Consider the following 21,184-nt stretch of genomic DNA (forward strand, 5'->3'; position numbering starts at 1 on the left):
ATACAACAACAAAAAAAGCTTTGTTTTGACTCTGCAGAAAAACAAAAACAAACCGAAAGTCGCAAAACGAAACAAGATACTTGCATTAAAATAACTTCTTCTTTAACCTTTACCCTCCTTTTAAAATTGTAAAAACATATAAAAAGAAAAAAAGGCAAGTACTTTAGTCTACAAAGGAATCGACCCCCCTGCACCCAGCTTTGTCCTCGAGTTGGCAAAAATATATATTAACAGCAATAAGTTACAATTCATTCTAACTCATTTAACAACTGCTCCATTTATTGTTCATCTCCCATAGGAAGTTCAGTTCAATGCATCTTTATTGAAAACATTTTAAATAACTTTTTAATAATAGTAAAAAAAATAAAAAGGCTAAGGAATAATAATAATACTGTCCTTGGTGAGTGCAGTTTGAGCAAAGATCCGCTGAGCCTCTACATGTGGTCTAAGGAGTTGTGGTTCATGTTCTGGCCCATCGGGTCGGGACCGCCGGCGCCGGCCGGCCCGTGCAGACCGGCCATGCCGCTCAGCTGGGAGAGCATGGCGCTCTGGTCGGAGCCAAACTGCTCCATGGCGTTCTGCTGCTGGCTTGTCTGCTGCTGCTGCTGCTGCTGCTGCGGCGGCGGGGGGACCACCATCCCGGGGTGGTGCTGGTTCAGGTGGCCCGGGTGCGGCGAACCGGTCTGCACCTGCGGCGAGATGTGATGCGGCGATGGCTGAGGCTGCATGCGCGGAGACGGGCTGGAGTGAGGCGGCTGGGACTGCGGCCGCGGCGAGGGCTGCGGCGAGCGCACCTGGTTGGCGAGCGACGTCTGCAGCGCCGGGCCCTGCAGGTGATGGTGCGGCGACGGCGCCATCTGCTGCGGTGGCTGCTGGGGGCTCATGGGGTTGCTGTGTTGGGCGGGCGAGCTGCCGGGGCCGAGGTGCTGCTGCTGCTGCTGCTGCTGCAGCAGCCTCTGCGGCAGAGTTTGTTGGAAAAGCGTCTGGGAAGACGGAGGGGTGGGCCCCCCCTGAGGAGGCTGCGGGCCTTGAGGCGGTTGCTGAGCAACACCTCCGCCTCCTGGACCCGCGTCGCCGCTTTGGAGGGCAGCCATGCTGTTCTGCTGCTGCTGTAGCAGCAGCCTCTGCTGCAGGGCGGACCCCGGGTAACCCTGCGCCTGCTGCCCCTGTGGGCCTCCGGGGGGCCCCTGGCCCATGAATCCCTGCCCCTGGGGGGGCTGCGGCTGCTGGAACTGACCATGATTCATCCCCATCTGCTGCTGCTGCATCTGCTGCTGCATGTGCTGCTGCTGTTGCATCTGCTGTTGCATCTGCTGCTGCTGCTGTTGTTGCATCTGCTGCTGCTGCTGCTGCTGCTGCTGCATCTGCTGCTGCTGTTGTTGTTGCATCTGCTGCTGCTGCTGCTGTTGCATCTGCTGCTGCTGTTGTTGTTGTATTTGCTGCTGCTGCTGCTGTTGTATCTGCTGCTGCTGTTGTATCTGCTGCTGCTGCTGTTGCATCTGCTGCAGCTGCTGCCGCCTCATAAGCAACTCTCGCACCTGGAGATTGTTGATGTTTCCCATCTGCGATCCCTGACCTTGTATACCTCGCCCCACTCCTTGCTGCTGCTGCTGCAAACTGCTCAGCATCGGCCTTTGTTGCTGCTGATGCTGCAGCTGTTGCTGCTGCAGCTGTTGCTGCTGCAGCTGCTGCAGCTGAGACATAGATGCCATGTTGATGTTGGCTCCTCCCTGGCCCCCCATGTGCAGCCCTGGCTGGCCACTCGCAGCGTTCATGTTCACCTGTGGGTTGACTCCAGGCATGGCGTGTCCCACCGGCCCCCCAGCGGGGCCCGGCCCCCCTCCTGGGACGCAGTCCGCTCCGCCAGGTCCGCCCTTGTATTTTGTGGCTCGTTGCTTGATGAAAGCAGCCATGAGCTGCGGGTTGGAACGCAGGATGTTGAGGACCTGCTGCTGCTGCAGCGGAGAGCTGGGGGAGCGCAGGGTGCGGAGCAGCTCCTGCAGAGCCGCTTGGGGGATGTTCCCCCCAGCTGACCCTTGCTGCTGCTGCGCTATGTTCATCATGGCAGCATGCCCCTGAGCTGGTTGATGCGATGGCTGCTGCTGCTGTTGTTGCTGCTGCTGCTGCGCTGCCATCATGGCCTGATGGCTCATCTGGTTCATCATCGCCTGCCGTTGCTGGGGTGGAATCCCCGGTCCGGTCCACTGCTGCTGCGGCTGCTGTTGCTGCGGCTGCTGCGGGTTCTGCAGCGGCGCGCCCATCCTCTGTGGTGGCAGGTTACCCTGCGGCGGCGGTTGCTGCTGCATGTGCATCATCCCCTGCATCGCACCCTGCTGCTGATCCACGTGGGGTCTTACAGCCGTTTGGTTTTGCGGCTGCATCCCCTGCGGTCCGACCATCCCTATGGGACCGCTGTGCCCCATGGCCATCTGCTGCGGCTGACCCGGCTGGTGGTGTGGGTGAGACGGCATCATGCCCGTTGCCGCGGCTACTGCCGCGGCTTGCCTCTGCAGGCCCAGCCTCCTTTGGGCATCGGCCACCTGTTGGATCTTCAGGGCTATCTCCACGGCTGCTGGCGGGGGGCCGGACGGGGGCGGCTGGCCAGGAGGCTGCTGCCCCACCGCGTTGCCGGCCATCACAGCCCCACCGGGTTGCTGAGGCGGCGTCGACGAGCCAATCAATGGTTTCCCCTGGGACTGATGGATGGGGGAGGAGCCTGGAGGTCTGCCGGAGTACGGCGGGTGCGGTTTGCCCCCCGGGACACTTTGCTGCGGCATCTGAGTAAGCATCTGTTGCTGCTGCTGCTGCTGCTGTTGCTGCTGCTGCTGCTGCTGCTGCTGCTGGGGAGAGTTCATCATCCCTCCCGCTGCAGCTGCTCCGCCACTCATCTGCTGGAACTGGTTCAGCAGATGTTGGCTCGGCATCGCTCCTTGCTGCTGCTGCTGGTGCATCCCGTTTCCAGGACCCATGCCCTGCGCCGGGACCGGAGGCATGTTCTGAGTTGGGGTGTGAGGGGTCGGCGGCTGGGTGCCGACCGACGTGGGCGTACTTGGCGCCGTGGCATTGTTGGCTCCTGGCGACGGCAGCCCCACCATGAGTCCCCCGGGTAGCGCCCCCGCAGGCTGGCCCACCCGCTGCATGGTGGCCATCCTCCTCCTCAACATCTGCGCCTGCTGCAGCCGGTGCTGCAGCTGCTGCTGCCGGAGCTTCTGCTTGATGTTCAGGCAGAATGGGACGGGGCATTTGTTCTCCTGGCAGTGCTTGGCATGGTAGCAGCACAGCGCGATCAGCTGCTTGCAGATGGGGCAGCCGCCGTTGGTCTTGCGCTTGCAGCCCTTGGTGTGCTGCACGACACGCTTCATCTTCTGACAGGACGGGAGGGAGCAGTTGGCGTTGCGGCACTGGCACGCGTGGACCAGCGACTGGATGCAGCGCTGGATGCTGAGGCGGCGGGAGTCGCCCGGATTCTGAGTGGCCGCCGCCGCCTGGTTGCTGCTGTCGTCGTCCAGGCCGAGCCCAAGTTTGTCCATCTTGTGCTCGTGGCCTTTAGTGTTGTAGCAGGTGATGCACAAGTCATAGTCCTGAAGGGAAAAAAAAAAGGTAAAATGAATTCGTGTCTGTGACATTTTCAGCTCGTACATGTGGATGTGCAGAGACGGGCAAATTGTAGGGTGAGACGCAAAAGAATGAGCTTGGAAGGATATATTAGCAGCTAGTTAGCGGTTTGCTTCAAAAGACTCTCAGAATGTAATGAAGACGTCTGAATGTGACTCTTTGCCTGAAAATGAAAAGTCCTGTGAGAAAAACAAGATGAAATAGTTCTCTCATGATAAAACTTTAAGACCTGTGCTTAACATATTCAAGGCCAGAACATTTTAAGGCCTTCATTTCGCTAAATGAATTTGCGGGGTTAGTGCGAGTCTCACCAGCTCAAACTAACCACTTTTTAAAGACCAGTGCCGTGGAGCAGTTTAATTTTAAATTTAAGGCCCGTTTCAAAACGGACATGGACCGAAGAAACAGCCGTAATCCCTGCAGTGACGAGCTCAGAATGAATGCAGCATTGTACGAGTTGGAAATAGAAACGATCCAGTGGCGAAGACGAATGTCGTCCAGCCAACTGGCAATAAAGTTGCTCTTAAACCATAACTAACTCAAAAAAGCAAGCTAGCTCACTAGAAAAGTTTGTTTCCTTCTCACTGAAGGAAACAAACCAATGGTTCCTGCTGCTATGGCTACATACCTCAAATATATTAAAGCTATTTATTAGCTATGTAGCTGATACACCTTTTGCCAGCTAGCAAGGGTATATTAGCAGCTATTTACCATTAGTAGACACAGGAAGCAATAAAAAATGACTCAAGTGTTTTGCTGACAGAAAAGTTAAACTAGAAAAATAGACTACATAGAATATACAAGATTAAATGATATATCACCACACAACGCAAGACCTGTGATTATTTAGGGCCAATTTAACTCTTTCAAACAAATTTAAGTTAATTTAAGGCCTTAATTTTAGACACATCCTGTGTACATTTTGTAATTTCCTAGCGGAAACATGGACAGTCTTACCTCACAAACGGTGCAGTGGAAGCGGGTCTCCACGTGATGTTTGCACTCGTTGCAGGTGTACACGAAGCGGTCCTGGCTCTGGTTGTGGAGCTCCACCAGCATGCACATGGAGCTCCACATGGACCTCCTCAGGGAACTGAACTCCAAGTGCTTGTCGCGGGCCAGGGTCAGGAAGGCGTCGCGACCGTCCATCAGGTCGCAGGCCATGAGGGGGTCGGGGTCGGTGATGGGGGGCAGCGAGTTGGCGGTGGGGCCGGCGATCAGGCGGATGACGAAGAAAACCTGCCAAAACGAAACGGAGAACATTTCCTCCCTCACTTTTTCAGTGTTTCACACTTTGACTTTATTGTGTTTAAATCAATTTCAGAAGAACACACTAAAGTTTATGGGTGCAATAAAGAAAAAAAAAAAAAGACTTACCTCTTTGTGTTTCTCCATGGTGGCGTAGAGTTTCTGGGAAAGGTCGTTGGAAACGCTGGGCATCCCCGGCTTCTTCTTGTTGGCTCGGCTCAGGCTGCTCTTGTTCTTGTTCGCCTTTTTATTGTTCTTCTTTTTGGCGTTCTTGCTGTCTCCTTTCGTGGCCTGTGAGCGTTTAAACGAAAACGGAGTCAATAGCTGTTCGGGCGACGGCGGCAAGACGAGACCGCGGCGGATTCCTGTCCCAACTCACGTCGGTGCTCTCGTTGGAGGTGCTGCTCTCCTCCCTCTTCCTCTCCTCCTCTTCCTGCTCCAGCTCTTTGATGCTCTCCTCCAGCACGTTGGGCCAGAAGTCGCCCTCGAAGTACGGCAGCTCCTTGGCACTCGTCAGGCGATCTTCTGTCGCCTGCTTGAAAATGTCCTAAGAGTTTCCCCCCCGAAAAAAATGGTTGGAATGAGATCCTTGCTGCACACAACATACTTCAATGATACTAGTTACATTTAATTTCCTTTTTGGATAAATGAAGAACTTTTGCTTTTCATTTGAATTGAATTCAGAAAGTTGTTGCATTTATTTATCTCACAGAAGTTTTAATTTCACCCGTAGGTCCTTCCTTATTATAGAGTTGTCTATATATTTTTTTTAGATGTTTGTTGCTGTGCGGCTGTAAACGAGTGAATTTTTATTCATATTTCACAAATATAAACTCAAATGAATTTTACTGGGATTCCATGTCTTCCCGCATGCGTTCTTCCTTTAGTTCATCTTCCCGCTTCTTTGGTCTTTGTAGAAGAAAAGTATCGCCACAGCATGATGCAGCCACCACCGAGGTGTTCATCGTAAACGGTACCTTCGGGATGTTATTTTCACACTTCTGTGACACTGTGGTCACATATTAACAAGAAAATGTAACTTCTGAGGTTGTGATATGACAAAATGTCAAAAAAAATGAAAGAACTTGAAGTGGTAGAAAAACTTTTACAAAATTTGGTTTCTTTAAAAAAAACAAAAAACAAAGTAGAGGCGTCACCTTGTAGTCGTGGACGATTCGCTCAGCGACAGCCTTGTCCAGCATCTTCTTGTACCACTCCTGCAGGCGTTTTGGCTTCGGGATCTTCTGGTCCGGCGGGTGACAGTGGAAGATGTAGTCGTCTCCCTCGCTAGGAGGACACGCCCAGATGTGTCCCGTCGTATACCTGAGATCGCAAAACATTTTTGTGTTTATAGTGTCCACACATTAAAACCCGCCTTCTACGTTTCTCACAAGCGCTCCTCGTCTTACCCCAGTCTCTTGACGTACTCCAGGTAGCCCAGCAGGATCTCGTGGTAGACGGCGGTCCTCAGGTGTCGCGGTTTGAAAAAGTGCACGCTGTCCAGGTACGAGATGTACACCCGTCTCTGGTTGGGCGGCGGGCAGTCGGAGCCGTACTCTTGGACGTGCATGCCGAAGAAACACACGTCGGCTCCGTCGATGTCCTCAAACGCGAACAGGGCCTTCATCCTGTATGGGAACGACTCGGCCATCTCGCCGTTGTCCACGAACCTGCAACAAAATGGCCGACAAAGTCAAGAAAAGATCAAAACAACTATATAAATATATATATGTTTCTTCCTTTAGTTCATCTTCCCATAGCGCGACATACATCATTTGGTGTGACCTTCATAATTTTGACAAATAAACACCTTTGTCAGTAGAAACTGAGGTAAATTTCAAGTGAACACAAAGAAGTTATCAGCGAGGGTCTTATTGACATAATTAATAAATCTTGTACGATTAAGGAGCTTTGTTGTTTTTTGTGTGATTAATTAGAAAAAAATGATCAATTGTGCCACATTTTTACAAAAACAAATATATATTGGCAGATATAATAAAACATTTTTATTTAAAACAAAACAGTTTTCATGTCACACCACAGCACAATTTCTAGCACAGTGGAAAAAGTAAATATAATTTCAAAATAAAATCTAAATGAAAGTAAACTTTTGAAAAGTTAAGAGTCGTACAAGCACAAAAAATAAAACTTTCATAGACCGATATACACAATTTCGGAAAAAGGGAACCAAAAACATTTTGCTTGCTTATTTGTCAAACTCACACATAACCCAAGCTTAAGAAGAATGAAACCTGCCGAGCGCTCACCTGGACTTCATGCCCGGCTTGACCTCGACCACCTTGTCCGAGACGTGGACCACCCGGACGGTGACCTCTCCGGACTCGGGGTGGCTCTGCCGTTTGAGGTAGTCGTTCACCCGCGTCTCCAGGTAGTTCCCCAGCTTCGTCTGAGGAAGTCCTGCGACAAAACAAACCAGTGGCACAAAACAAACAAAAAAAAACTCCCCTCATTAAGAGTCCAGAGTGTGCGGCGGGCGACGTACGTCGCCGAAAGCAGAACGTTCGCTTGTACAGCTTCACTTACGTTTGGCTGCATATTTGTTCTCCTTTCGCGCTTTATTGGCCTTTTTCAGACAGTTGTCGCATACGAAGCTGCAAACGGAGGAGAAATACAAAAAAATAAATAAAAATCATGGTAATAAATAAATCAGCTCTTAACACTGAAAAGTTGCTCCCATGCTTATGTGACACAAACAGGAAGGGGAGTTTAACTTTAAGGAATTATAGCTCTTTAATATTTCAAAACCTTTTCCCCCACCCCAACTATTTCTAAAGGACTTCTGAAGAACCAAGACACACTCTGAGCAACAGACTGTGTGTGTGTGTGTGTGTGTGTGTGTGTGTGGTGTGTGTGTGTGTGTGTGTGTGTGTGTGTGTTGCTCATGATGGCCTCCTTACCCTGACGGCCATATGGTTTCATTATGCAGAACGCAGATCTGGTGCATTTTACGACCGCAGTCGATACATTCCACGAGTCTGAGCAGAGACAAAACGAGAGTCAGGAAATGTATATTGAGACGCTCCGCTGGACGTTCACACTGTGCAGAGTCAAATAACCAGGAGGAGGAGGAGGAGCACTTACAGCTCAGGGTCGAGCGTGTCGTTCTTCTTTTTCTGGAACTGGTCTTTGTTGATGGACCTGTGGGGGGGAAAGAAGGGGAATAGATTTGATTCTCTGAAGATTGAGTAAAAAATTTTTTTTACAGCTACATTTATTTTTCCAAGTCTGAGATTCTGATTGTTGCAGAAAACAAAACTAACAATCTTTAGTCCAGCACATTTCACAAAAGAATTAAATAATTTTGTGAAGCGGAGACTGTATTAAATCCACATATTTTAGGAGAAAAATATGATAAAACAATTCATTTATGTGCATCACTTGAATGATCAAATAATGTCTTTTAAGTTGGGCTGATTTTCTTCAGTGCAGTCCAGTTAAGATGAATAACAATATTACCTTTCTATATTATCAATATAGATAATAAATTGAGAAAGTCATACATACAGAAACATTCAAATAACTAAAAGTGACTTGTTTTATTATAAATGTGATGCCCATAGCAACTGATTTGGTCACAATGCAATAACAAGGCCTTTAAATACTTTAAACATCACTGCAAGTAACTCATTTAAATTCTTTTAAAACCACTTTAGTTGCAAATGTTTTCTTTGCTTTTTTTTTTCTTCCAGCCCCCACGACTCATTAAACCCCTCTGCTCATCTGTGTTTCATTTGCATATCAATGCTCAAAAAAAAAAAAAAAAGGTTAGTACTTCACGCTTGGGTATGTTTTATTATATATATTCATTCAATATACGACAAGCTTTCATTTGTATCTTCTGTCCGTTTCGCTGTCAACCGATGCATCTCTGCAGTTATTTAGAGATGGAAAAACGTTTGCTGACCCGAACCTGGAATTTTTCAGGCAGAGTGATCAGAGGTCAGCGAAGTTTGAAAGTCTGATCTTATTTTTTGTGAAAATCAAAATTTCAGCAAGAAAGAGGACAAAAAGTGACAAGGAGACGCTGAACTGTTCTATATTATCCTATTAGCGTTTAGACTTCTGGGTCTTGGAACATGTTGGGTTTGTTTAAAGCCTTCTGTGGTTGAATAAGGTGGTAAAGTATCTATGAGAGCCTCAAAATATGATAAACTTGAGTACAAACACCACAAGTTCAAGTATTTACACAATCCATGCAGATATCTGCTCCGGTGCTACTGTACAGAAAAATGTAAATGTTGCATTTAACATAAAACCTTCTTTGTAAATATATTCTAAAAAATAAAGAAAAGAAAAAAAAGAAAAAAACTCCTATTGAGGAACTTCTCCCCATCAAATTACTTAAAAAAAATATAATGAACAGATTAGAATAGTATTTTTTCTAGCTGGAGGTTTTGCAACAAATGATAAGAATGATGCTGCATTTTAGGCATTTAAATAATATTTTTTATGTCACAAAATGAATTGATTTGATTATTTGGATATTTTAATATATTTCTAATATTGTGTAAAAATGCGCGGGTGGCTAAATTAAAAATTTGCAGGATGTTGCCAATATCCGATTAATCATCAGAAAAAAATCGATAGCTGCAATGATCGTTAGCTGGACCCCTACATTTCTATTTATCAAAGACGACAGACTGTGAGTCCTACAGTAGAGTCAAATAGGACTTTGAAAAATCTGCTCACACGGTAAAAACATACCGACAGCTCTGTTCTGCTAGCCTATTACAACTTGTATGCAATCAAATCTGCCAACGCAGTCAGTCGGTTTTAGTTGGGTCAGCTGCTGCGCTTTGTGTGTTTAAGAGTGTGGCGGTACTCACGTCTGAGGCTGGGAGGGGTCGTCCCCCAGGGAAACGCTGTCGCCTTGGATTTCGTTGAAACACTTCTCACAGAAGTGGTACCTGTCAGCAAGAAGCCCATATTTTGGTGAACTACACCGTTCGTCATCAGCACAGCCAATCACAGAGAAGGAGCGAAGAAGCAGCCGCCAATCAGGGCAGGGCGGGGCGGGGCAGGGCAGGCCGGGGGAGCGCGCACACACAGGTGGAGGCAAGGAGGGCAAGGTGGGTCGTCGCCAGGTAGGTAGAGGCCAATCGTGATGTGCAGTTTTTGTGTGGGCGGGCGGGTTTTGAGATTGCGCATTAATTTTGGAGTGGATGATTGGTCACACCAAAAGCAGGCCAATGCAGACAGCACAAGCGTAAAAGAAAAGAAAGACAAAAAAAACAGGAAGGAGGGGGGAGAGGATGGAGATTGGGGAGAGGTCAAAATTAATTATATAAAAAAAATTTTAAAAAAAGAAAGAAAGGAAAATAAGATGTTACAGGTTGGACATAAAGACAAATGGAGAGACAGAGGGGAAGGGGCGAACGGGAGGTGGAAAAAAAAAAAAACAACCAACAGAGGACAGAGAGCCAAGGCAAAGCAAAGATTAGCATCAGACATTCAGTGGTAAACAACAACAACAACAACATTACAGCAACATGAGAGCACTGGGAGCCGTGGGGCAGCAGAGCAGCGAGGATACAAGGCTCCAAATATGAAAAGGTGAATGAGGAAAAAGATAAAGCAACAGCAAACCATCATCCTTTATTCTCATTCAAAAAGTGGGCGCCCTTTCTTCTGGTGGAGAAACCAAACGCGCCCGGCTCCCAGGCAGAAAACACACGAGCCCTCGGGGTGTTGCGGTCTTAGCCAGCGGCAACAACGGCGCCGCTAATAATAAACCGGCGAAGAAGGGAGCCCACTTTATGAACAACGTAATGAAAATAATAATAAAAAAACTAAACAAAACAGTGAACTATGAAGATGGTGATGGTGCCACGGTAAATATTTGAAGCCACAACAAATCAATCTCTCCTGTGATTGCACCGACTGATGCTTCGCTGCAGGAAACTTATTTAACGTGGGAAAACAAAAAGCGACGGACTAGATGATCCCAGCAGCTTCATTTTTTTTTCTCTCAATAACAAGTAAATAAAATCCAATAAATGTTCTGAAAGCAGGTTTATCCTGAAAAGGGTCTCACCTGTTCTGGTAACTAAAATAAGAAGCATCGCGTTGGATGGTGCATAATTGTTTTCCGTAGCAGCAAAGAGTTTGGGGAGAAAACTCGTACTGGAAAAGCGAAGAGACAAAGAAAACAAAAAGGGAAGTGTTAGAAAAACAAAAATCGACATTAATAAATAAGGTAAAACAATTCACACCTCTCCATCTCATCAGCTTCAAGTTCAGAAACGTCCAATGTTTAAACTTACTGAAATATATGCCATCAACGGGCTTCAAAGAGCCATGAAATAACATTAAATGTCCCCATTATTCTACCAACTCATTCACAAATGATGCTGGGATCACAAGTTCTCCTTCCTGTTATTCTGGTCAGCAACAGAACATTTTTCTATAGAAGTTAAATGACTTTAGACGTCAACAAAATTAAAAAAGTTAAAATAATGTTATGATAATGTGGTTTATCAGAAGAATTGCCACATTAGTAGCTTGTAAAAATGCATCTGGCAAATAAAGCTACTTTCAGTTCCTGCTGATGTTTTTATTGCAGTCCATAACAAGAACAATATCAGTAGATTAAACATAGACCATTGCGTCTCATTCTCTTTATTACAGCATTTTTAGAACACCATCCTTTCCAATCTACCAGTAAAAGAATCCCTTTGTTTTCCTGAACCCACCCACCAGATAATGGAAATACAAATCTGATTTACCTTCCTCCCACAGCAGTAGCCCAGCCCCTGCATAACAGGGTCGATCTCTGACTCAAACACCTCGGCCAGCTTGGAGCAGTATTTGTAGACCCGCGACGTCTTTCGGTTGTACAGCCAGGCGTTGTTGAACATCAGCCAGATGTCCTCGATGTACTGCCACGGCTCCTCGTACTGCCCCGTGTCCAACTTGCGCTTAATGGTCGAGAGGTCCATGGGGTTCTTGACGATGTCAAAGTAGTCCTGGATTGGGATGGTCGCCCACGTTAGAGGTCAGGTTGAAGAGTTGAGGAAAAATAAAAAGGAAGGAGGGGGAAAAGGAAGAAGATGGGGAAAGAGGAGCCAGATGGTTGAATCGTAGTTGGGAGACGGAGGAGGAGCAGCGTCATCGTCAACGTCCGGGGTGGAGGCATTGCAGGCAGCCGACAGGACCAGAGTAGGGAGAGAAGAGGGTGCAGGGGGACAATGTTGTTGAGCGCTGCAAAGAAGAAGGTTCATGTGCAAACAGAGAGACATGACAACTTCTGCCCTCCAGCTCTCTGCTTTGCACCCAACACTTCCAATCTAACTACCCGTCCCGCCCCGTCAGCCGGAAGACCAGTCAACTGCTGGTAAAATCTAAACAAAGACACGAGTAGATTTTACCAGCACGTCATAGGTCAAATCGCTACCAATTGCCGCTGATTTGGAAACACGGCTGAACAAAACCTCCATGATAAGCAACTGACCAGGGTGCAAAGCCATGAAAAAAGAAGAGCAACAGGCAGGACAGAGCTACGCTTTTAGCTACAATGCCAGCAGCATGAGTGGTGATGAGGTGACAGCGCTGAGGACAACAGTGTTGAGGTGAAGCAAACGCATCGGCGGCTGGAGGGTTCGCCGAGCCGTTTCCCAGTTCGCTTCTCCTGAAAACGCAGCACCGTTCGACAGAGAAGCGAAGAGGAGAGCGAGCAGGAGAATAGGCATTTTAAGCGCTCCAACAACGAAGAGAGAGAGAAAGAAAACAGACCAATAGGTGTGAGTTTGAAAGAGCAGGGTCCATCTCAGTGTCACTATGGCAACAAGAGGTATGAAAAGACCCTCGTAGCTGAATGGAGCCACTCACACAAACAAACAAGTGATGCACATTAGCAGGACAGCCTGCAGAGCCACACTCCAGTTGTTTGGCAGAAAAATAGACGAAATGAATCGAGAGATTTCTAGATATTTTCAAAACATTTTGCACGGAAATATTCATACAACCACAAACTTCAGTGAATTTCATTGGGATTTTATGTGATGGACTAACACACAGCGGTGCAGAACTGGTAAGTGGACCCGAACCGATGCATTGTTTTCACAATTAAGCAGGAACCGCAACGTGTTTCTTCCCAAGACACTACATTCCAGAGAGGAGAGAACAGGCAATTAAAGTGATGATAAACATTATTTCCGCTAACGCTAAATCGCTACACCAACATGATATTTAGAGCAAAATCTCTACATCAACATCATATTTCGTGGAAGCTAATGCTAAACATACTGTTTAGCAAAAGCTAATGCTAAAGCATTATATCAGCATGGTATTTAGTGGATGCTAAAGCTAAAACTCTATACCAACACAATATTTAGCAGAGGCTACTGCTAAGCTGCTATACCAACATTGCATTTAGTGAAAGTTAATGCAATTTAGCATTAGCTTCCAGTAAATACTTACATGGCATCTACCAACAAAATATTCGCTTTATATACAAAATGTTTTGTTGGTAAAATACCTGCCGATATGGTATTTAGTGGAAGCACATGCTACTGCGCTACAGCAACATGGTATTTATAAGGAGCTAATGCTAAAAAAACAACTGTCTTTTATATTATATATGTAATTTAAAGACTACAACCAGTTTGATTTTGACATTATTATTTACATGTTCCATAATATCCTTGCCTGACCTCACCGTGCAGGTCAAAGGTCATGATTTAGGGGTATGCTTGCAGTCATCCTGTACTGCTTGTGAAGATAGTCAATGATTAGTTGTTAGTTTGACACACATGCAAAGCTTACAATACTGTTTCACATCTTAAGCTAAAACTTGGCTGCTGTGCGCCTTGGTCTGAATTGTACTTAGATTAAATCATAGCCATGTAAGGGTATTAATACAAATAAAACTGAAAACGATGTATGTTTTCTTCCCACAATTAAACCCTGCCAACAAAATTCACTGACGTTTGCAGTTATGATGCTACAAAATGTGAAAAATGTCAAAGGAAATTAATGCTATCGCAAGACGTTGTAAACGTTGCATCACTTGACGTCGGAGGACTTGGGAGACGTGGTCTTGCTGATCTGCGGCTTTGGTCTATTTTAGACTCCCCTCCCCCAGCGCCTCCAACCTGAACACTGTTAAACCGCTGCTGGTGAGGAAATGCGTTAGAAAGCTAGCAATGGTTTATGAGGATGAAATAGATTAATTATTTAAAAAAAAAAGAAAAAAGGTGCATAAATAAAAGCATCTGGCTCATGAACCACAATTTTTAAAAAATGAATTCCACTTTATGTTCATTCAAATAAAGTGTGCAGCGATCTTGGAATCAATGAAAGACAAAACTGTAATGTTCTTGTCATGCAATAATAGTTCATAAGAGCCACTGCTTTGATTTACAATCTGAATACAACAACCACACACACACACACACACACACACAAGCCTAAATATCATTTTGTACGGTTTCAGCATGCAATTAAAAAAAATTAAAAGCAAAACAAAAAGCAGCAACAAAAAGACAAAAAAATATGATTGTAAAAACTATAGTAACTGTGGGGGAGGAAAAAAAATGTACATAAAAAAATTAAAATAAATAAAAAATAGGTATGCTAGGATGGAGTTGAAGCAAAATGGCAGCCAGTGCAGTCCCTTACCAGGTTAGTTTTGTTACTAGTTCGAATACGTACGGGTATTCCCAGTAACGGGGGGTCCACCGGCTGGCGGAAGGGAAGGGACTCAGGGTCCTGGCGGTATAATGCCTCCAAGGTCGGCATCAAGGCCTGGCGCAGCTCCTCTGGCTTAAAGACTGGAGGGGAAGGAAGACAGATATCAGAACCACTTGAACTGAAATCTCTGCAGGTCAAAGTGCTCCCGGGTCAACCGGTGGGGAAAATACAAACCGAATCTTTTATTCACACCCTCAACACATACAGAATAGAAAATACAGAACCAGGGCTACAACATAAATATGTGTAAAAAAAAAAAAAATCAATACATTTTTAAATGCTTCCATCTTATTAAGCAGATTTATTTTGTTGGGGGGAAAAACTCCCACTTTAGAAAACAACTATTGGTACCTGTAACAATGTCTTTGAAATAAACGTGATAAAATTCACAATGTACATCAAAAAATGCTTCAGATAATTTAAAGATCATTTTTAAGTCAGATTACCATGATTGAGTCTCAGAAACATAAACTCAGACGGGTTGAGTGTGAAACGATAGATGAACGATAACTGAAAATCACCTTGCTACCTCTCAGCGTTTCTACACTCAACTCAAAATTTAATACTTTTTATGACTCCCATGAATTAAATTTAAGGCCTGTACCACGACAGAAATGTAGAAAGAAAAATTGTATATTTTATATAGTAGTGCTAAGCTTTTTTTCACCCAGAATGCACGGAGCAACAGATGTGAGCCACTGGCGAAGACGAATGTCGTCCAACTAACCCAAGACAGTCCCAAAAAGCAAAAAAAGGGTAGCTAGCAAGGATTCATTAGCAGCTATTTAGCAGAACAATATAAAAATATTTAAAGTTTGGACACCAACATTGGCTAAGCCAACAATCAATATCATAACGTTATTGAGACGTTATGATAACCTGCTTAAACATTTAGATTTGGGACTGAATGAGGAAAACTTCAAAATGTCTAGTTAGTGTTTTCTAAATGAATTAACCTCATCGCTTTGACATTCTGCTTACTTTTCTTCTTGCTCTGACTGCTGGCTGAGGAGCTGTTGGTGGCTGGTGACCCTGATCCCTGCTCTTCCTCTTTGGGCTCCTTCTTCACCTCCGGCTTCTTGTCTTCGCTCGATGCTGCCGCCGCCACCGCCGACCCAGAAGACGTTGACGTGTCCATGGGCTCAGCTTTACACCCGTCTCCTCGCAGCTTCTCGTCCTCAATCTGCGAGGACGATTAGGAGTTTTAGTGTGGGAATTTTCCCCATCGTTGATATCCAACATTTATCATGCATAGAGATGAGTTTGGACAATCTTACCTCTGGTCTCTCTTCTTTCTTCACCTCAGACTGAGCCTTGGACATCTTCCCCTTGCCGTTTCCCTCAGTGTCGCCCCCTACATCATCTTCTTCCTCTTCCTCCTCCTCTTCTTCCTTTTCCACCTTTACTTTCATGTTGTCCTGGCTCTGAGCGAGGCTCTCTGCGGGAGCGAGCTGGGAATTGTGGGCGGAGCTGCTTGTAATTGACGCCGGGGACGAAACTTGTCCTTCAGCTGTCAGGGAAGTCTTAGGAGAGGGCTGAGAAGAAGGGAACAGTTTAAGGATCACAAGTGCAGCTTTTTCTATTCAATATTATTTGGAAGTGAACTCACTGGGGTGTGCGGCAGCGGTGGCACATGATCGTTCTGGGTCGGCACCGAGGGAATCTGAGCTGCCGGGGGCTCTGGAGATGCAACACCCCCAACTGTTTGCTGTGGAAACTGGCTGGGTTTTTCCGATGGAGCGGGATGCAGCATTTGCGACGTTTGTTGCTGCTGATGTTGTTGGGAGTGTTGTGGGGTGGCCACTTGCGGTGTGTTTGGGGTTTGTGGCTGAGGTGTCTGAGAGCGGGGCAGCGTAGGTGGCGTCTGATGCGGCTGGGGCGTCAGGCTGCGCGCCGGCGACGGGGAGTTTGTGCGGACGGGCGGGCAGTGAGGGAATGGGGAGGGCTGGGTGGAGGGTGGGTGGAGGTTGGGCAGCGGCCCGGGACCGTTGCCGTTCGAGGGACCAAAAGGTCCCCCGGAGCACGGGACCGAGGAGGCGGACTGCCCCACAGGGCTGCTGGCGGGGATGGATGGAGGCGTCGACATCTGGTTCTGCTGAAGTGGGTCAGACACAAAATGGATATTTTTGTATTAAAGGGAAAGTACTGTGTGTTTTCTACACATATAGTGACATTTTCTAGCACTATCAAGTAGCTATGCCACCTCCAGCTGCTATATTTTACATGACACTGCTCCTTTAAAACTTTCCCATAAAGAAGTCAATAAAACAGGAAAACTTTCGAAGTTTAGGAGACGAACTCCAAGTGTGACTCTTACAGAAGGCACCGCAGCCTGCGCTCCAGGCTGGTTCATCCCAACAGGACCAGAACCGAGACCGGGACTGGAGCCAGGAAACTGGCCTGGGGGAAGGTACTGGGTGTGAGGCTGTGGGGCATTGGGCTGACCCATACGTGTTGCTCCCATTCCCATCTGGAAACAAAAACAAACAACAACAAGCAATGCATCAATTTCTTAATTTCCTTCAAGCAACACAAAGCAATTTGGTTTCAATCCCCAAAAAAGATATGCGACATCGTAAGACACATCGGCTAACCTGGTTCATTTGAGGGTTGTGAGGAAGAGGAGGTGTTGACCTCTGACCCATATTCTGCATCCCCATCTGAGGAAACTGAGTCATTCCTAAAAGCATCAAAAAGGAATTAGAATAATTATTAAAATGGCATCATGTTATGATTGTACATGATCAGGATCTTCACCTAAAATAAGTAGAAACCATTTACTTTTGATGACACCAAGTCGATGCAAGTTACTGCGAGTTATGATTCAAGTTTTCGGGGTAAACGGACATACCTGGTGGGTTCTGCATCCTGCTGACCATCTGATTTGGACCAGCAGGTCTGATCATGGACGGGTCGGGATGAGGACCATCTGAAAGGAGGACAAAGTTCCAGAATAATCCATCACAAAAAATGTTTTCACTTCCGAACAGAAAACTCACAGGTGAGCGACCATGTAAGCATTTCTGACAGGGATGTTTTTTAAAAACACAATAAATCGTGTTTTACTGCAGTAGAAAAAAAACACACATTTTGAATTAAATTTTTTTTTTTAAAAACTCAACATAAATAGTTTGTATGTTTTCGGAAAGGAAAGAAAAAAATTATATGTGATCCTATGGAATATAAATTCATAGATTGCTGATTAGAAGAGAAAGTCTAATTAAATTAATCAATGAAACACAATATAATTTAGTTTTTAATACAATTAGGGAAACAGTAATAATGCCACCAGTTCAAAACACTTACATGTCCACTTTGTCATTTTACAAAGTGGACATTTTTTGTATCGTTTATCATTTACTGTGAAAAAACTTCTGATGATAATTTTGATTTTTTATTATCTTGATAAATTCTGCTTGGTTTTGTTTGAAAACACTCATAAATTGTCCATCATCGAGATTGTAAGCTTTACTATTTTCTTCCTTTTGTTCAACGATCAATAAATTTGGAAAATATGATTAAATGCAGTTGATATAAGTCTTTATCTATATAGACATCTTTATGTGACTGGTGTCCTAAAGAAGCAAAGAGGAATGTTTTCCAAGAGCAGGATTTGTGCTAGTGGGGCTATAAATGCAGTGACACACAGCCTAAAAAAAGATGTAACAAATAGTTCTTATTATTATTATTATCAAAACAGAACCACAATATATCATAATAAAACTTTAAGTCCATATCGCCCGCCCCTAACCTGAACGTTTTTCCCCACACTAAATAAAATTTCTCTAATAACTGTGTGAAATTATTTCAAGGTTTTAACTCATTTTTACCAAGAGTCCCAACACGACAGCCCGATAACTCGGGTATTCTTTACTTACTGGGAGGCTGTCCGGGTGGGCCTGGGGGCCCCGGGGGCTGGCCAGACGTAGGAAGGCAAGGCTGGCCGGGCATCATGCCCTGCTTTTGGAGCCGCGTCCTCCTCTTTTCCTCCAGCTCCTTCTGGATCTTGTAGATCTTCTCCGCCAGAAGGTGGTAGTACTCCGCCTGGACGCAGCACAGCAGGAGGGTGGGAGGAAATTACGCAACACTAACAGCAAACATCCCATGCTCGCGGCGCGTTTCTCTGTCCTCTGCGCGAGGGACGCCTACCCTGCTGTTCGCCGACTCGTACATGTCTCCCTCTACTTTCCGGGCGTAGGCCACCAAGTTCTCCATCCGCCTGTCCTTCAGCGCCGCGGGGTCAGGAGTGGGGAAGATGGCTTGCACTCTGTTCGCACGGAAACACGTTTGAGAACGGGGGATTTCTCCAAGCAGATGACCGCGATCTGGATCTATTTGACGCATTTTCCATGTGCTTAGCTGAAGGACAGTCCGACTCACAGCTTGTGGACGAGGTGGTTGCGGAGGTCTTGCGTGATGTCTTCATGCCAAGACTTCCTCATCCCTGCAGCGGAAGGGGGCATGGCCGTGGGCATGGAGCCCAGGTTCCCGACGCCATCGTTCATCAAACTGGGGTTGGGAGAGAACGAGACAACACCTCAACGTTTTCAGCCCTCGCTGATTTAAAATTTGCCAAAAATGACAACCGCATCGATGCGAAGACAGAAAGCCGAAGCCGCTCTTGCCTTTGCGCGTTCATGCTGTGCAGCATGGCATCTGGCAGCAGCGCGGACTGCTGGTTCGGAGGCTGCACCCCGACGGCACCGTTCACTCCGATGGAGTTACCACCTGGTCGTGAAAGGCAAAGCAGTTTATTAGGTCAGTTTTATTGGACTCTCATGCAACGTAGTTCATAAGTAATAACCGGGATGAGATCGATATGTTGGACTCCAGCCGCCACCAGGTCAATACTTTGCAGAACAAGCCTTTGGCTGCACTTGGTGCCTCAAGTCTAATCGAGACGCCTCGACTACATCCGGGGTTTCTGCACGTTTCACCGAGTCAATCTTAAGGCGTTTCAAGAGCGCCTTAAGTGAATGAAAGACCAGTGTTGTGACAGAAATGTACGGGAAAAAAAAAAAAAAATTGGCAACAAACCTTTCATCTTTTCAAGATGGGCATAAAAAAAGCTAACCACCCACCATTTTATGGCCCTAGAAATGATTCTGTTCTCTCCATACCAGATGGCAAGACTGGTAAAAAATTGGCCAACAAGTTGAAAAATAAAATAAAATTAGTAGTATAAAGTCAGAATATTCTGACTTTATACTCAAAATATGACCATTTTAGGAACATCGTGCCTTGATTTTTGCAATATTATGGCTATTCTCAAAATATTAAAACTATCCCCCATTTCAATAGTTTCGATTTTGACCCGTGGAGCTAAACGGTTTGGACACCCCGGATCTAAACGTTGTGAGAATTAGGAACAGAACCGACCCAGTGGATTCGAAGTCCTCATTCCCGGCTGTCCGTGAAGGACTTGGTTCGGCATGGCAGCCTGTGGCGGCTGCTGCTGTTGCTGCTGTTGTTGCTGCTGCGGCATCTGGTTGCCCTGGTACGTCAGGCCTAATGCGGCGTAGGCTCTCTCTATGGCGCTCGGGTCGATCTGGTTGGTAGGGTTCAGGCCCGGAGAGCTCGACTGCCCGCCTGGCCCCGCTCCGCCTAAAGAGTTCACTAAGCTGACACTGTTGAGCAGAGCTGCAGCGACATGAGGGAGAGAGAGAGGAGGGGGAAAAAATGAATATCGGTGATTTTAAACTTGGTTCATCATTACTCGACAGCAGCCAGCAGAGTGAGACGAGAAACACTCACACTGCTGGTTCCTCTTGTCTCCAGCGTTTTTCAGCGGAAGGCACACGGGACAGTCGTGTCTCGTGCAGTTCTTCCAATGCGAGATGATCTGTCTGGACGAGGCACAGTGTGCAACTGAGGGAGAAGACAAATACAGATGTTTAGGCGAAACGAGCCGAAGTGTAAAAGAGAGCGAGCCGAGGAGATGTGTAAAATGTGACAGAATGAGACCTCGTTCACAAGAAAACGAGGCAAAAAGGGAAAAAATGAGTCAAAACGAAGACAGAAGGCAGAAACTAAGAAAGATCTTGTGTGAGTCACTCAATGCTATAAAACTGCGTCCAGATGGAGGCTCAGCGAGAGCGGGAGAAAAAGACAAATGATGGAGGAACCGCCAGCTGAGGAGCGAATAACTCAACCTAGATACGAGGGAAAAACCGGGAACAATCCAGAAAGTGACAGAAAACAGTGAAAGCAGACCTGGTGCATATCTTGCAATGTCCAATTTAAAAATAAATAAATAAATAAATAAATAAAATATAGGACTTGATATTATTTAGCCGACTCACCCTGGCAGGACTTGCCAGCCTGGCAATGAGTCATGTGGTTGAGCACGTTCTTCATGGTGCGGCAGTGGGGCAGGTTGCATTGCCGCACCTCCCCGTTGGCCTGCTCCCGCCGCTGGCACTTGTGCGCGTGGAGCAACAGAACGAGCTGCTGCTGGATGAGCTTCCGCTTCTCGGGGTCAGCGGTGGGGGGCGTGGCGCCCGGTCCCACCCCGACGGCATTCAGCCCAACCTGGGGCCCACCGACCGACATCGACACACCGCCAGCTGCACCAGGCTGCGGCTGCTGCTGCTGAGCGGTCTACAACAGA

General features: G+C 46.4%; 1 protein-coding gene across 3 annotated transcripts in view; it reads right to left on the reverse strand.

Annotated features, from left to right (window-relative positions):
• Nucleotides 1-258: 258 nt before the first annotated feature.
• The window catches only part of ep300b (E1A binding protein p300 b), a 29,108-nt gene continuing 8,182 nt past the window's right edge, over nucleotides 259-21,184 (reverse strand). The window contains exons 4-30 of one of the 3 annotated variants that reach the window (XM_055035028.1): nucleotides 20,877-21,174; nucleotides 20,329-20,442; nucleotides 19,954-20,214; nucleotides 19,200-19,302; nucleotides 18,955-19,083; nucleotides 18,724-18,841; nucleotides 18,453-18,618; nucleotides 17,426-17,503; nucleotides 17,169-17,254; nucleotides 16,892-17,044; nucleotides 16,184-16,666; nucleotides 15,852-16,109; nucleotides 15,556-15,757; nucleotides 14,503-14,654; nucleotides 11,610-11,849; nucleotides 10,919-11,007; nucleotides 9,711-9,791; nucleotides 7,966-8,022; nucleotides 7,782-7,859; nucleotides 7,408-7,475; nucleotides 7,131-7,281; nucleotides 6,273-6,533; nucleotides 6,021-6,186; nucleotides 5,243-5,410; nucleotides 4,993-5,154; nucleotides 4,573-4,854; nucleotides 259-3,581 (exon numbers count right to left, since the gene is read on the reverse strand). In XM_055035028.1, coding sequence (XP_054891003.1) covers nucleotides 435-3,581; nucleotides 4,573-4,854; nucleotides 4,993-5,154; nucleotides 5,243-5,410; nucleotides 6,021-6,186; nucleotides 6,273-6,533; nucleotides 7,131-7,281; nucleotides 7,408-7,475; nucleotides 7,782-7,859; nucleotides 7,966-8,022; nucleotides 9,711-9,791; nucleotides 10,919-11,007; nucleotides 11,610-11,849; nucleotides 14,503-14,654; nucleotides 15,556-15,757; nucleotides 15,852-16,109; nucleotides 16,184-16,666; nucleotides 16,892-17,044; nucleotides 17,169-17,254; nucleotides 17,426-17,503; nucleotides 18,453-18,618; nucleotides 18,724-18,841; nucleotides 18,955-19,083; nucleotides 19,200-19,302; nucleotides 19,954-20,214; nucleotides 20,329-20,442; nucleotides 20,877-21,174 — 7,551 coding nt within the window. In that variant the 3' untranslated portion in view covers nucleotides 259-434. Of the gene's footprint in view, nucleotides 3,582-4,572; nucleotides 4,855-4,992; nucleotides 5,155-5,242; nucleotides 5,411-6,020; nucleotides 6,187-6,272; nucleotides 6,534-7,130; nucleotides 7,282-7,407; nucleotides 7,476-7,781; nucleotides 7,860-7,965; nucleotides 8,023-9,710; nucleotides 9,792-10,918; nucleotides 11,008-11,609; nucleotides 11,850-14,502; nucleotides 14,655-15,555; nucleotides 15,758-15,851; nucleotides 16,110-16,183; nucleotides 16,670-16,891; nucleotides 17,045-17,168; nucleotides 17,255-17,425; nucleotides 17,504-18,452; nucleotides 18,619-18,723; nucleotides 18,842-18,954; nucleotides 19,084-19,199; nucleotides 19,303-19,953; nucleotides 20,215-20,328; nucleotides 20,443-20,876; nucleotides 21,175-21,184 lie in introns of all 3 variants that reach the window. The other 2 variants (XM_055035029.1, XM_055035027.1) reach the window with 2 other exon arrangements.

Source organism: Poeciliopsis prolifica, unplaced genomic scaffold, assembly GCF_027474105.1.
Source record: "Poeciliopsis prolifica strain line A6 unplaced genomic scaffold, Auburn_PproV2 SCAFFOLD010, whole genome shotgun sequence".
Lineage (NCBI taxonomy): Eukaryota > Metazoa > Chordata > Actinopteri > Cyprinodontiformes > Poeciliidae > Poeciliopsis > Poeciliopsis prolifica.